Genomic DNA, 14,233 nt, shown 5'->3' with positions numbered 1-14,233 from the left:
ATTTATACTTATTTTACATGCATTGTTTTGCTTGCATGTGGGCTGTAACTGGCGTTACAGTTATGAGCTGCCACGTGCGTGTCCTCTGGAAGAGCAGCCAGTGCTCTTAACTGCTGATCCTTCTCTCTGGCCCCCAAATTACGTTTTTTATTTGTTTGGTTTTTTTGGTTTTTTTTTTTTTTTTTTTTTTCTGGAGCTGGGGACCCGAACCCAGGGGCTTGTGTTTGCTAGGCAAGTGCTCTACCACTGAGCTAAATCCCCAACCCCCAAATTACGTTTTTTAAAAGATTTATTTTTATGAGTTCAAGTGTTGTGCCTGCTTATATGCATGGATACCAAGTGCCAAAGGAGGTTAGAAGGTGGTATTGGCTCCTCTGGAACTGGAATTACAGATGCTGTGAGCCACTGTATGGATGCTGGGAATTGAATCTGGGGCCTCTACAAGGACAACATATGCTCCAAACTGCTAAGCCATTTCTCCAGCCCCCTGCTTCAAATTCGTTTTTTTTTTTTTTAATTAATTTATTCCCTTTACATCCCAACACTGGCCCTTCCTCTCTTCCCAGAACCCCCTCACACAAGTTTTCCCCCATTCCCTTTCTTCTCTTTTGTTCTGAGGTAACCGAGGCCCCAAAGGGACAAACTGCATGTTCTCTCTCATGTAACTCTTAGGATGGAGTGTCTAACATGGAGAACCTATGCAAGCTGGGCACCAGGGAGAGGCACTCCTGAAAGGAGACGAGAAAGTAGGAGACAGGCACAAAGGATGGAAGGGGGAGAATGCCGTAGGTGGGAAATGTAGTCAGGTGAGATGGAGGAATAACTAGGATAAAAGGAGCACAAAGAAACCAATTGGAAGCAAGATACACGCATGTGTGCAATAGTGTCTTGATTTGTGTGTGTGGGCTTAGGGGCACAGATGCACTTTGAATGGATTCAAGACTCCTCCATGGGGGTGTGGAGGACCAGCGGCTGATTGTGAGCTTGGCTAACAAGCCAGGTCTTTGGAGGTAGACGCCGCTGTGGGATTAACTAAACTGTGCAGTAGCACAGTTGCTCTCTAAATACTGTTCAAATCCTTAGACAAGAGAGGTGCCCAGCTTTCATCAGAAAAGCATCTTCTTACAGTGAATGATGTGAATGAACGCGGAAGGCAGATGTTTAGCAGCCCAAGATGCAGAAAATGAGTCACCGATGTGGCCAGCCACGAAAAACGTACTCATGCCACTGTCTGGAAGGCTCAGAACACTGCAGGAGGGGAAGCATGTAACAGCTGCCCTTCCTTGGACATGACACCCCCATTGCCGTTGACCGTAGTTACCTGACCCACACAAGACCAGTCAAGGAAGAGAGAGAGCCTCCAAGGACCCTGCACTTCATACAGTTCTACCCTGTTTATTACTAAGTATATGAATAAGAAAAGCCAGTTTGATTCTAGAAAAACAAAACTCAAAAACAAGTGTGGGACCGTAATAGCCCAGGGTCCCAGATACGTGAGGACTGCATAAATTGGCTCCCTCCCCACTCTGAACCTGGCACCATAAATCTGGCTCCCCACCATTTACCCCAGTAGAATGTATTACCCTAATGGTTATCAAGTTTCTCGTGTTTGACCTTATAAAGTGTTATCCCCAACCCATCCTACAGCCTGAGTATGTAGATGAAGTATCTTCCAGCACCCTGGTCAAGGGTCCATGGCCACATAAACCTTGCCCCAGAGATCTTGGCCACCTCCCTAGGGGGCATAAACAGCTCCTCCCAACCCCCCCAACCCCCAAATAAATGCACTAGTTCTCCTGCAGCTGTTCCCAGGTGTACTTACTGCCAGCCCTCTTACTGCTTACGGACAGCCTGTGCTGCACTCACCCACACCTGCCTAAGCTTCCCTCTCTCTAGTCCAGTTCTGTGTGCAAAACACTGGCTGTTCCAAGGGAGAAGGGGACACCAGGCGGCAAACAAGTATACACTGACCACAGGCAGAAACAACTACTGTCCTGTCCTCCCACCTCTGAGAGTAAGGGGCACTGTTCCTATCCTAGCGCACTCTCTCCTGGTGCTGACTGTAGTTATTAGATCTGCCTAAAATCAAGATACACAGGGTAGCAGGAGAAATGAACCACTGAAGGCCCAGGCTTGGGTTGGTACGGCCTAGAAAATGAGGACCTGCGTTAATCAAGGCTCATAGTCAGGCTGGGTGTCCAGGCCTCAGATTTGCAGTCTAAAAGACTGCCATTAAGATAAGCCCACGTAGAATGCAGACTCAACTATCAAATGCACAGGCCAGAGTGCAGAGTACGGTCCAGGCAGAGTTGCTAACCTGAGTCTCATCCAGTACCTACCTACGATGGCTGCTGCCCGTGAGGGAGTACAACTGTGGGGCACACATCCAGATGGCAAACGCAGCTAGCAGCCCCACCCCAATGAGGAGTCTGTTCTCAGGCAGGTGGGGGAAGGCGGAGCACAGAATGACAGCAGACAGGCTGGCCATGATAACTTAGTTTATGGGTCAAGCCGATGCAATGCAAAGTTGGTTGTTCTTTTTTTCATTTCCTTTTTTTTTTAAACCAAAATAAATAAATCAGGTCTGTCCCTGTGGAGGTCTAAAGAGGGAGGAAGGACAGCTGGCTCCTCGGGACACCTTGCCCTTATCCACTGATCTGCTTCTGACCTGCCTTGGCACAGCAAAGAAAAGGATTCATCAACAGCTTCCGTGTGTTCGAGGGAACAACAGAGAAAATTAAGTGGCTGGGGTTAGGAGAGAAGTCAGCAGGACCAAGAGGCAGCCAGCGCCTGGGGTTTGGGACCCAAGGGAGCTTCCGGGCCTTACTCAGAGCCAATCACTCCTGACTCGGTAGTTAGGGCAAATTTCCCACATGCAGCCCGAAATCCAAGAAGGGTTAGCAGAGCTGACCTAACACCACTGCTAAAGCCTCTCCAAATACCCCACGCCATTTTCCACGTACTTAACGTCTAGATGACACCCAAACCCTGCCAGTTACAGCTCCTCCAGGAACTCTCAGCTTGGCCCTAGCAAGACGAAACTACTCCTAGTCTTGAATCTGTGACTTGATGGGTGACAAGGACTGAGTGCTAGTACTGTGGGAAGCCACATAGGATTTCTGTTCCTACCCTGGAGGATTACACAGTGAGGATGGGGGGGCCAGGGCTGCCTTCCCTAGGATGTCCTGAGAGGGCTCCCTTTCCTCATCTTGCTCCTTATGGTCTTCGTGAGAGGTGTGCAGCCTGAGAGAAGTCAGCCAGGCTGGGCTGTGGCCGGGGAGCAGCTGGGCACTGGAGTGGACAACTTAATTCCTATGAGAACAGGGGCGGTGTGTGGCACAGCGAAGGGCAGACGTGTGGACAGTGCAGAGGCACTATTCTTTAGTTGAGAAGCAAAGAGCGTCATGGACACAGGGGGCCCATGGCTGGATCAACTCCAGGAGCATCTAAGAGAATTTCTTGAAGGCGTCCAGGTCAAAGGCTGTGTCCAGAAAGCGCTGCAGCTCTGTCAGGTGGGTCTTCTTGTTGCCAGTGGCTGGAGCGGCTGCTGGGTCTCGGCCAGCATACCTGAGAGAAACAGAAGGGAGCAACAAGGATAACGTCGGAGGCGGCTCCTGCCTCTTCTCTTTCTTGCCTTACAGGCCTCCCCACTGGGGACTTGGTCTTACCAGACAGGCTTAGCACGGTCAATGGTGGTCCGAAGTCTTGGCTTGACATAGTCATAGTAGCCTTGATTCTTGTGTTCTTCCTGGCACCAGGCCAGCTCAGCATTGGGATACTTCTGTGCCTCTTTCAGCAGGAGGTCGAAGGGGAATGGTGACAGCTGGAGAAAGCAGGGTGAGATCAACCAGGGACACAGAGGACCGGTAGGGTTAAGCAAAGGGAGGCTGGGATTCCAGAAGGGAAAGCCTTGCAACTACTGCAGATGGGAAAGGTTAGGAATCTGTTAATGATGGTCTGCCAGAGCACCGCGTGCAAAGACCCCACGGTGGGACGTGACACCTGGCTGCTGAGCCACACGGCTCACCTGCTCAATCCTTGTAATAGCCACCTCCTCTGCCATGTTCCTGGCTTTGCGCTCTCGGGTGAGGTCATAGTACACCTTGCCAGTGCAGAAGAGAAGCCTCTTGACTTTGCCTGGGTTCTGAGCTGCAGGTCCATCTTCTGGGATCACACGCTGGAAGTGGGTTCCTGTAAGAAAATTTCCACATCTGGACTGGACTGGTTCTGTCTCCAGGCCTATTCCACAGTGGTTATGAATGATCTGAGGGCTGTCACACAGTGGCTGGAACCTATGGTTTCTGAGGGTTAGAGATAGTTCTCTCTCGCAAGCTTCTGCTATCTGTGCCATTTGCTCAGACTAAGAGTGATGCAAGGGGTTGGGGATTTAGCTCAGTGGTAGAGCACTTGCCTAGAGAGCAAGGCCCCTAGGGTTCGGTCCCCAGCTCAAAAAAAAAAAAAAGAAAAAAAAAAAAAAAAAAAAAAAAAAAAAGAGTGATGCAAAACCAGGCCTGGGGATACACTCCTTTAACCCTAGTACGCAGGAGAAAGAGGTAGGGGGTAGGGGTCAGGTCTCTGGGAGTTTGAGGCTAGCCTGGTCTACATAGCAATTTCCAGGCCAGCTAGCCAGCTAGGGCTACAGAGACAACAGCACCAAAAAAAAAAAAAAAAAAAAAAAAAAAAAAAAAACGCTGTACGGATGTAATGTGAACAGAACAACCTAGCATGGCATACATAGCAGGTTACTTTCAAAAGGCCCGCCTATTTACACTTTAAGAACAGATCAATCAAGTCATCTGATGGAGGGGACCTGGAGAGGTGGCTCAGCAGTCAGGAGTCCTGGCTTCTCTTCACAGGACCCAAGTTCAATTCTCAGCACCTACATGGCAGCTCACAGCTGACTAACTCCGAGGGAGTTAGGAGTTCCAGGTGATCTGATGCCTCAAATAAACATAAAAACAGGCAAAATACCAATGCACAGAAAAGAAAAAAAATTAAACAAACCACCTCCAGCCGCAAATCTGACAGAGGGCTGAAGAACTGGCTCGGGGGTTAAGAGCCCTTGCTGCTCTCGCAGAGGACCTGCTCTGACTCCAGCACATGCATGGCAGCTCCCGTGGATGCTCTTCTGACCTCCTCAGGCATCCACACGGTACACATACATATGAACATCCAGGCAAAATATTCATATTCATCTTTAAAAGATTCATTTATTATATATAAGCACACTGTAGCTGTCTTCAGACACACCAGAAGAGGGCATCAGATCTCGTTACAGATGGTTGTGAGCCACCATGTGGTTGGTGGGAATTGAACTCAGGACCTCTGGAAAAGCAGTCAGTGCTCTTAACCACTGAGCTATCTCTCCAGCCCAATAAAATATATATTAAAAATAAATTAAAAAAAAAAAAAAAAACAAAAAACAGGCCTAACAGCACGTGTCTTTAATCCCAGCACTTGGGAGGTAGAGGCAAGTGGCTCTCTGGGAGTTTAAGGCCAGCCTGTTCTATATACCAAGTTTCAAGACAGCCAGCACTATCTATATACTAGAGAGACTATGTCTTAAACTAACTATCTAATGGCTACTTACACAAATACCGCATAAGTTTACAAATTAAAAAAGTTAGTATGTTCAAGGGGGTGTATCCAAACAACTGTTGCAAGAACTAGTGTTCACAAAACAGAAGACTGTTTTCATGATTAAACATTCAACTCGAGATGACAGAGGGTACAGATGGAAATCCATGGCAGAAATCATATTCAATGGTGAAAGACTACAAACTGTTCTTCTAAGGTCAAGAAAGAAGCTCGCAGGCTCACGCTCACCACTTCTGTCCCACACACTCCTGGAGCCCTAGACAGAACATTGGGCAGCAAAGAAAATACAAGTGACGTCAGTTGCAGAGTGGAGGGTGAGGGCGGGTGAGCTGTTTAGAGAGCAGAGCACTTGTCCTGCAAACCTTGCATGGGTTTGGTCCCTGGAACCTACATAAAAGCAGAAGACCCAAGTCCTGAAAAACATACACCCTCCTTCAGACAGACAGACACACACAAATAAATAAAAATAAGATCCAAATGATAACACTGTAGGAGAGAACATTTCTCTCTAAAATTCACATAGCAATTCAAGGAACAACGATTAACCAAATAAAAATTTTAAGACAGAGGGGTTGGGAATTTAGCTCAACGGAAGGGCGCTTGCCTAGCGAGGGAAAGGCCCTGGGTTCGGTCCCCAGCTCCAAAAAAAAAAAAAAAAAGAAAAAAGAAAAAAGAAAAAAAATATTTAAGACAGAAAAAAAAATTCGGAAGAGACAGTTTCTGCTTTGAAAACACTGTAGAAGCTACAGTACACAGTGTGGCACTGCCACTAAGACAGTCCAATAGAGTGAACAGAATAGAGCACAGGAACACGGCCTCACACACGATCAGATACCTTTCACCACAGGTGTCAAGGCCATTCCATAGTAAAGAATAGTCTTGTCTAATGGAGCTCAAAAACTGGAAATCCACAAGCAAAAGAATGTCAGGATCTTGAAGGGTTATTTGAATCCCCATGTTCAAAACAGTGTTACTCACAGGAGTTAAAACCTAATGCAGCAGATCTATAGAACAGGTCGTCTGTTGGATAAGATCAAGTGTGCAGAGTGGATACTGTTCATCTTAACGAGACAGGAAAGGATAGCACACACTGTGTCACACATGAACCCTGCGGACGTCACACCAGCTGAAACAAGTCAGTTATAAAAAGAACTGTATAGACTGAGCACTCCTATTCTTTAGATCCAAAATCTGAAAACGTTCTGAATGCCAACATTACATCTCAAGTGGACTCTTCATTTGCGACGTGACAGGCTACAACCAATTCACGGTGTGCTGGAGACAGGGTGTTGCATGTACACAGGCTACACATAAAGTAAGGACAGTCCGCATTTGGACCAAAATCGAGAAAACTCCCAAATCCAATCATCTCTGATCCTAAGCGTTTTGGAGAAGGGTTGCTCCTGTCCTCTGATTCGAGTAGAACTCGGTTGCCAGAGCGAAAGCAGGGAGGTGTGGGAGTGCTTACTGGGCAGAGTCTCAGTTCTACCTGACGTAAGTTCTAGGACAGATGGTGAGATGGCTGTACAGCACTAAGAATGTTCTCTAGTGACACTCAACACTTAAAAATGGCTGATGGTAGATTCCACATTATGTAATTTTACCACACACAAAAAATAGAAAACAACAAACAAGAGGTTCACTGTATAAGGCTCTAGGGGCTTGGTGGTTGAGGGGAAACAGCCTTCCTGGCTTCATGAACATTTGGGTGGCTCCAGGCTGTATTAATTAGCACCTGCTTGTCACTTTCGTGTAGAAATCTCAAGCCATAGACTCCTATCTCAGCAGCGCAGCTGGCCCGCTCCCTCCCTCCTCCCTCCCCCCCCATATCTTCTCTTTGCAAAGGACTTACTAAAGCTTGTACTCCTGAGCTGCAGTGAGCTGTCACAGGCGCCTATTTGTGACCCTAGACTCACTGGCTGTTTTGTTTTTTGTTTTTTTTTTTGAGGCAGGGTCTCACCATGTAATTCTGGCTGACTTGAACTTGCTCTCTAGAGTAGGCTGGCCCTGAATTCAGTCAGAGATGGGCTTGCCTCTGCCTCCATAGTGCTGGGACTAGAGGCATGAGCTACCAAGCCCTGCTATTTTAATGCAGTTCTAGGGGAACTCAGTCAGAGGTCTTTATATCACGACTAAAAATCCAGAAAGTCACAGGAGATCGCTAAGTACAAGCCCATAAGCCCCACAGGACAGCAAAGCAGCCCCAGCACTAACACCCTCCCAGGAAACACCTATGCCTCACACCTACCTGGCAGCATCTCATCAAAGCTAGTTCTTGCCTCAGGGTGGCGCAGGAGGGATTTGGGAGTGAAGACGATTAACTGAAAGACAAAATACGCTCACAGTAGACTAAGTCTTAAAGATTTTAGAATGACGGCCCGAGATCAAGAACATCTCAGCGGAGCCAGGACTCCCTGTCTTCCAGACCTCAATGGGAGACTCACTCGAAAAATGCAGGAAGAAAAAGAATTAATTTCTCTCTCTTTACCTTCTCTGGTGGTTGTTTACTCTCCAGGGCCATCTTCCTGGCCTGTAGCCTCTCCCAGGTGAGCTGAGCAGCTCACAGGTGGCCTCAGAGCTAACACACCTGGTCTACAGCTGTGACCAGGCCTACCACCAGGGCTGCTCTGTCTTGCGGACCTGCAGGCTACTAGGGACACAGTAGTCCTGAGTCAGCCTTGCACCACCCCCTTGCAGTATCGCAGGGCAGCAAGGCCCTCCCTGTATTCTTATCCCAGGTACCCTTTCTGATGCTTCAACACTCAGCTCGAGAGCTACTTTCTGGGGCTCCTGGGACTCCTTTGTCACCTCTTTCCCAGCCCTCAGCATAACGACATGAGGACCTGTCTTATTTCTCAGTGTACTATGACTATTGTCTTCCCTGTTGGACTGAGGACTGAATCTTGTCTGACTCTCTTACATGCTGTGCTCATAAGCACATGAGGACTCAGTTGGGCGTGAGAATGTTTAGTTCCCTGGCATTCACAGCAATAGAACCTGGCTTTGGAGACCACGCATCATTCATGTGGCATCACTCAACCAACCTAAAGCAAAAGATACCAGGGCAGTCCTTCCTTGTGCTAACACACGAAGGCGCCTGGCACCCTGTCATTCTGGAGACCCCAGCACTGACCGGCTTCCGGAAGGGCAGCAAGATCTGTCGTCGCAGCACGTGGAAGAAGTTGCCAGGGGTGGAGCAGTTGACGACAATCCAGTTGCAGTCGTAGAGCTGATTGATGTCAAAGTTTTCCTCCTGCAGGTTCTAGAGCATGGAAGGAAATGGCCAGAGGTCAACAGCAGTTGTGAGCATTCTGCCTGGGACAAGAGACAACGTGGGGCGGGGGTCTCACGGGAGACTCGAGGACTCGCTGAAGATAATGAGGCACAGGCTCCACAGGTTCTCTGAGTCTGAGCCCCATTTAACCCTTGGCAGCTTCTGAAGGCTACCGTTTAGCAGAGGGTGCATGCATGGGACATAGGAGACACGGGTGCTGGCCCAGTCAAGTCTACTTTTCCTTAGAAACTGATGCTCTAGTGGTCCGAGTTCTTTTAAAACTGACCTTAAGCAATGGCCCTGTCACCTAAGAGTTCAGTCTGAGGACTGTTGGCTTTCTGTAACAGTAGGATACAAATGAAGTAGCCTATTTCAGTGAGGTCATAGGGCATGGGGCCACTCTGGTCCACCCACTCTAATTCCTAAGGCAGAGAACAGTAAGCTGAGATCTGACCCCTCAGGACTTCCAAATGGAATTCTTTCCTAGATGCCTACGCAGCTGAGTACCCGGGCCCACTCTACTCACAGGCAGGACATCTGGGTCATCATTGCACATCTGCAGAAACCTCTCTGGACGGGCAGAGGAATGCTCGGGACCCTGAAACCAGACACACGAGTTACTTCTCAAGTTTTCACATGCTGACATCTGCTGTCCTTGCCGTTTCTTTTCCTTGATGTCAGGACTCATTTGATTCCCCTTCTTCTCACTAGCAAAGCACAGGGCAGCAGGGATGAGGGAACTGAGTGCTTGAAAGACAGCATCAGCACAATTTGTTGTTTGCCCAGAGATGGCCATGCAGGGTGCATCAGATGGGCCATCCTTGCCTTCCAAAGTGTTACTACCCAGTCTTACCATCTAAAATGCCACCCAAGCACCAACAGAACCCTCTGGTCTCGTTAGGGATGGGGTCCTGGACAGGCTGTTCCCAACATGTGAGTGTTGTGGACAAGGGAAGTTCTCACCATGCCTTCCATGCCGTGAGGTAGCAGGAGCACAATGCCATTCTGCCGCACCCACTTTGCCTGTCCTGGGCAGATGAACTGGTCAATGATGCACTGTGCCATGTTGTTGAAATCACCAAACTGGGCCTCCCAGAGAACCAGAGCATTAGGGCTAGCCATGGCAAAGCCCAGTTCAAAGCCTTTAATGCACAGAAAGGAAGAAAGGCAAGTTCAGGACCACCACGCAAGGAATGCAGAAGACTGAGGTGGGGCTGGGGCTGGCCTTACCCAGGACGCCATACTCAGACAGCGAGCTGTTGCACACGGTGTAAGGGGCCTGGTTAGGCCAAAGGTGGTTCATGGGGATGCAGGTTCTCTTGTCCACATTCTGGTCATGGAGCACATGGTGGCGATGGCTGGGGCAGAATGACAAGATTAATAAGCAAGAGTACAGATATCTGAGCCAACCATTTGAGCCTTGAAGAACAGACCCATTGTGACAGTCTGGCTTTCTGCCAGGTACTGCAGGGCAGAGTCCTCCCGGCATATAAAAGGAACATCCACAACAAAACAAGGAAGGTGAGGCAGCATACACATTGAAATGATTCCTCATCCCTGGAATATAGATCCCAAAGCCCTTCCTTCCCTTCCTTTTCCAACTGCAGGATAAACATTTTTGTTTACCTGAAGGTACCCCGCTCCACGTCCTGGCCACTCAGCCGGACATGGATGCCTTCCTTCAGGAGTGATCCGAACGCCATGTACTCTGCCAGGGCCCAGTCCACAGTCCGGTTTGTCACAAGCTCTCTGCGAGTCTTCAAGATCCGGCTCAGCCCTGCAGAAAGTGAGCACTACTGTACTCACAGTACTGTAGCCCAGCTCCTGTGGGCAGCTTACTCCCTGTGCTCCAATGACACAAGCACAGCCTTTGTCGCCAGTGTTAGGAGAGTAGGGTGGTAGCCTCTTAGCTGCTTCTCTGCCTCTTTCCATGTGAAGGAACTCAAGTGGGAGCTGAGTCTATCAACACACCCACGTGCTCTGGACGGGGCATCTCTAAAGGGCATGGCTGGGGACACTGTCTTCAAGAGGTGCTGATCTAGGCCAGTGTTTCCACATGCAAGTATGGGGTTGGTTACCTCCATGGATGGTAAAGTTCTCCACAGGTACAGAGCTGGCCACATTCCCAATGTGGGTCAAGACGTCCTCCTCCAGGCCAGTGGAGGGGCAGGTCATGCTCCTGGGCTGTCCATCCAGGGTGAAAAAGCCTAGGAGAACAAACATATGCTCTAAGGGACATCTATAGAGCAGATCAGAGCAATAGCTCTGCCTTTCTAGAAACTTCAGTACAGAACCACATGGCTTTGGGCAAGTAGAAGGTAGGAGACAATAAAGCCTGGATGGGAGACCACGGAGGCTCTGCTGAAATAGAACAATCACTATGTGTTATCACTAGAGTGGAGCGACAGGGGAGTGAGAGCTTTCTCTGGGAAGGGGGTTTATGGTTACATCCACTTCACAAGGAGTCTGTGTGTTGTGATGATCCCTTGTTTACCAGGCCAGGGGGAATCCAGCCAGTGCTTGATGTGCAAGATCTTCTCATCTTTGGATCTGGTAAATGCTTCCTCACAGATCTTATCGTACTTGGAGATTTCCTCCTGGAAGAGTGGGTACATACAGCTGACTGAGCACGGCATACTCATGTTGTGCAGGCCTATTGAGCCCTAGCCCTCCAGTCTCTCCATACTTTTTTTTTTCTTTCTTTTTTTCAGAGCTGGGGACCGAACCCAGGGCCTTTGAGCTAAATCCCCAACCCCCCCTCATACTTCTGCATACCCAACAACATCTGTCTTTATTCAGACTTGCCAGTCTCCAGCACACACAGCCTCTTTAACATCTAAAAGCCTGTAAATTCTGCTCCTTGCTCCTCGTCCCTGGCTGGAGACTCTTTAGTCTGAGCCCTGAACATTTTTCATAGGAACTGGCTCAGGTTTTTATGGCTTTGTGTGTTTTTAGAAGCCTGGGCTTTAGAGCTGTACCTTCAGCAGCTGTCCAATCTGGGCCTGGATACCACCCCGTGTTTCTAGAACTGCTGCTCATACTGTCTGCATGGGACAGATTTGCCGCTCTGTGCAGATCATATAGGATCTTTATCAAGCTGGATGGATCCTTGTTCATACATCTCTCAACCCAAACGGTGTCAACAGAGAGAACCTATGGAGTAGCCCCTCATCACTAGAATACCTTTCCCTGCCTCTACTAGATCTACCTTCCTTAAAAAGCATTTGATACCCCAGATCCTCACTGAAGTTGGAATGCTAAAATGCTGTGGTTGCTGAGACCTCACATGTTTTCACTTGGGTTCTAATAATAAGACTGGTCTGGAAAAATCTCTAGCTTGCCACACAGCTAAGGACGCACCTCATACTCGGGCTGGTTGACGACCCCCTGGGATACCAGCAATTCTGCATACTTCTGCAGTACCGGCTTCTGCTTGCGGATCTGCTTGTACATGAGTGGCTGTGTGAACATAGGTTCATCCATCTCGTTGTGGCCATTTCGTCGATAACACACCTAGTCAGAGTGGCAAGAGAGGTCCGTGAGAGAGTGTGACCAGTCTGCGTGTATGTGTGTGTGTGTGTGTGTGTGTGTGTGTGTGTGTGTGTGTGTGTGACATGTAATCTGTGTGATACAACATGCTGTCGCTGCTTTGCTTTAATTTACTTCCTCTATAGCTAAGATTTTTCTTTTTCTTTCTTTTCTTTTTTTTTTTTTTTTTTTTTTCGAGCTGGGGACCAACCCAGGGCCTTGTGCTTCCTAGGCAAGTGCTCTACCACTGAGCTAAATCCCCAACCCCTTTTTCTTTTTCTTTTTTTTTTTACAGACAGGGTGGCAATTTGAGACAGTGGATTTGAGACAAGAGAGTGACTTGGGAATACAAATCCTCGATTTGTAAAGCAGTCATAGATAGGACCAGATGAGCTATAGAGCACTCACTGATGGGTATTCAGAGGAGAGCCTGGCTCCAAACATTCTGGTACTAGAAGGACCCTACCTTAAGTATGACATAAAGCCCCTCGTGACTTAGCAAGTGTGAGAGGACAGGCCAGAGACTCGCTCGGGCACACTTACCCTGGCATCACTTACCAGATCAACAACAACATCCTTGTGGAAGGTGTTTCTCCACTCAGCTGCCACCTTGCATACATACATGACAGCTTCAGGGTCATCTGAGTTGACATGGAAAATGGGGGCGTTCACCACTCGGGCCACATCAGTGGGGTAGGGAGAAGAGCGGGCCATCCGAGGGTCTGTGGTGAAGCCAATCTGTAATTATGGAACAGAAGGTCTGGCAACAGGGTATGGAGGGTGGCAGGCACTGTTGGGCAGAGCCCGCACTTCTTGCTGCTGTACTACGAGTTATGTGCCCTAAGTGGTGTCTTTGCTGAAATTTTGCTTGTTTCCCTACTCTGACGACAGAATTCATGTATGTTTCACATAGGGACTAGGTCGTAATATGAGCATTTTTATGTTTTCCAGATTATTTTTTCTGGAGGCATATTTATGGAAATACACCTAAGTGTACATTTAAGATCTCACTTCACTAATGCGTAACTCTTCTATTCCTCTGCTATGGTAGAGTAGGGGAGTGGGGGCATGCTTCCCCAGTGTGCAGAAAGCCAATCTGTAATTATGGAATAGAAGGTCTCGCTAGGGGGCAGAGGCAGTATCCCCGTGAGTTCTATGCCAGTCTGGGCTACAGAGTGAGTTCTTCACCAGCCTGGGCTATATAGTGAGACTGTGCTTGAAAGAAAGAAAGAAAGAAAGAAAGAAAGAAAGAAAGAAAGAAAGAAAGAAAGAAAGAAAGAAAGAAAGAAAGAAAGAATAAATGAAAAAACAAAAGAAAAACCGCTAATGCTAATTCCACCCCCAGTGTGTGGGTAGCAACCCAGGGATTAAGTTAATGCATGTGAGGTGCCGAATTTGAATCATGGCTGGTCAATCTATCACTCAGTCAATGGCCGCTTTGCCACGTTGTGTGGTATCTCTTTGTCACTCACCAGTCCTGCCCACAACCTCACAATGCATCTGGACTGCAGCTTTCTTTGTAGATGCATGCATGTGTGCACCAGTATGTGTATATGTGCATGTGGTGGGTAGAGGACAACCTCAGGTGGTACGCTCAGGACTGCCATCCATTTGGTTTGAGAGAGGTCTGCAATGACGTTGAGTTCACTAATTAGGCTAGAGATCCTCTTGTCTCCACCTCTGGAATTATAAGTGTGTGTGATTGTGTGTACCTTTTTTTATAAATTAATCTATGTGTATGAATATTTTGTCTACACACGTATATATATATATGCATCATGTGTGTGTCCACAGAAGCCAAAAGATTTGAGGCTCACGGAACTGGAGTTACAT

At 48.1% G+C, this 14,233-nt stretch overlaps 1 protein-coding gene across 1 annotated transcript in view; it reads right to left on the bottom strand.

Annotated features, from left to right (window-relative positions):
- Window positions 1-2,481: 2,481 nt before the first annotated feature.
- The window catches only part of Ogdh (oxoglutarate dehydrogenase), a 66,073-nt gene continuing 54,321 nt past the window's right edge, over window positions 2,482-14,233 (bottom strand). Inside the window, 13 exon segments of the mRNA XM_032916969.1 lie at window positions 2,482-3,567; window positions 3,669-3,823; window positions 4,028-4,191; window positions 7,847-7,919; window positions 8,732-8,860; window positions 9,399-9,470; window positions 9,836-10,014; window positions 10,103-10,230; window positions 10,499-10,649; window positions 10,951-11,079; window positions 11,367-11,469; window positions 12,233-12,385; window positions 12,959-13,138. Of these exon segments, the coding sequence (XP_032772860.1) occupies window positions 3,447-3,567; window positions 3,669-3,823; window positions 4,028-4,191; window positions 7,847-7,919; window positions 8,732-8,860; window positions 9,399-9,470; window positions 9,836-10,014; window positions 10,103-10,230; window positions 10,499-10,649; window positions 10,951-11,079; window positions 11,367-11,469; window positions 12,233-12,385; window positions 12,959-13,138 (1,737 nt within the window). The 3' untranslated portion in view covers window positions 2,482-3,446.

This window comes from Rattus rattus, chromosome 11 (genome assembly GCF_011064425.1).
Source record: "Rattus rattus isolate New Zealand chromosome 11, Rrattus_CSIRO_v1, whole genome shotgun sequence".
Lineage (NCBI taxonomy): Eukaryota > Metazoa > Chordata > Mammalia > Rodentia > Muridae > Rattus > Rattus rattus.
This window is presented reverse-complemented; position numbering and strand designations above follow the sequence as displayed.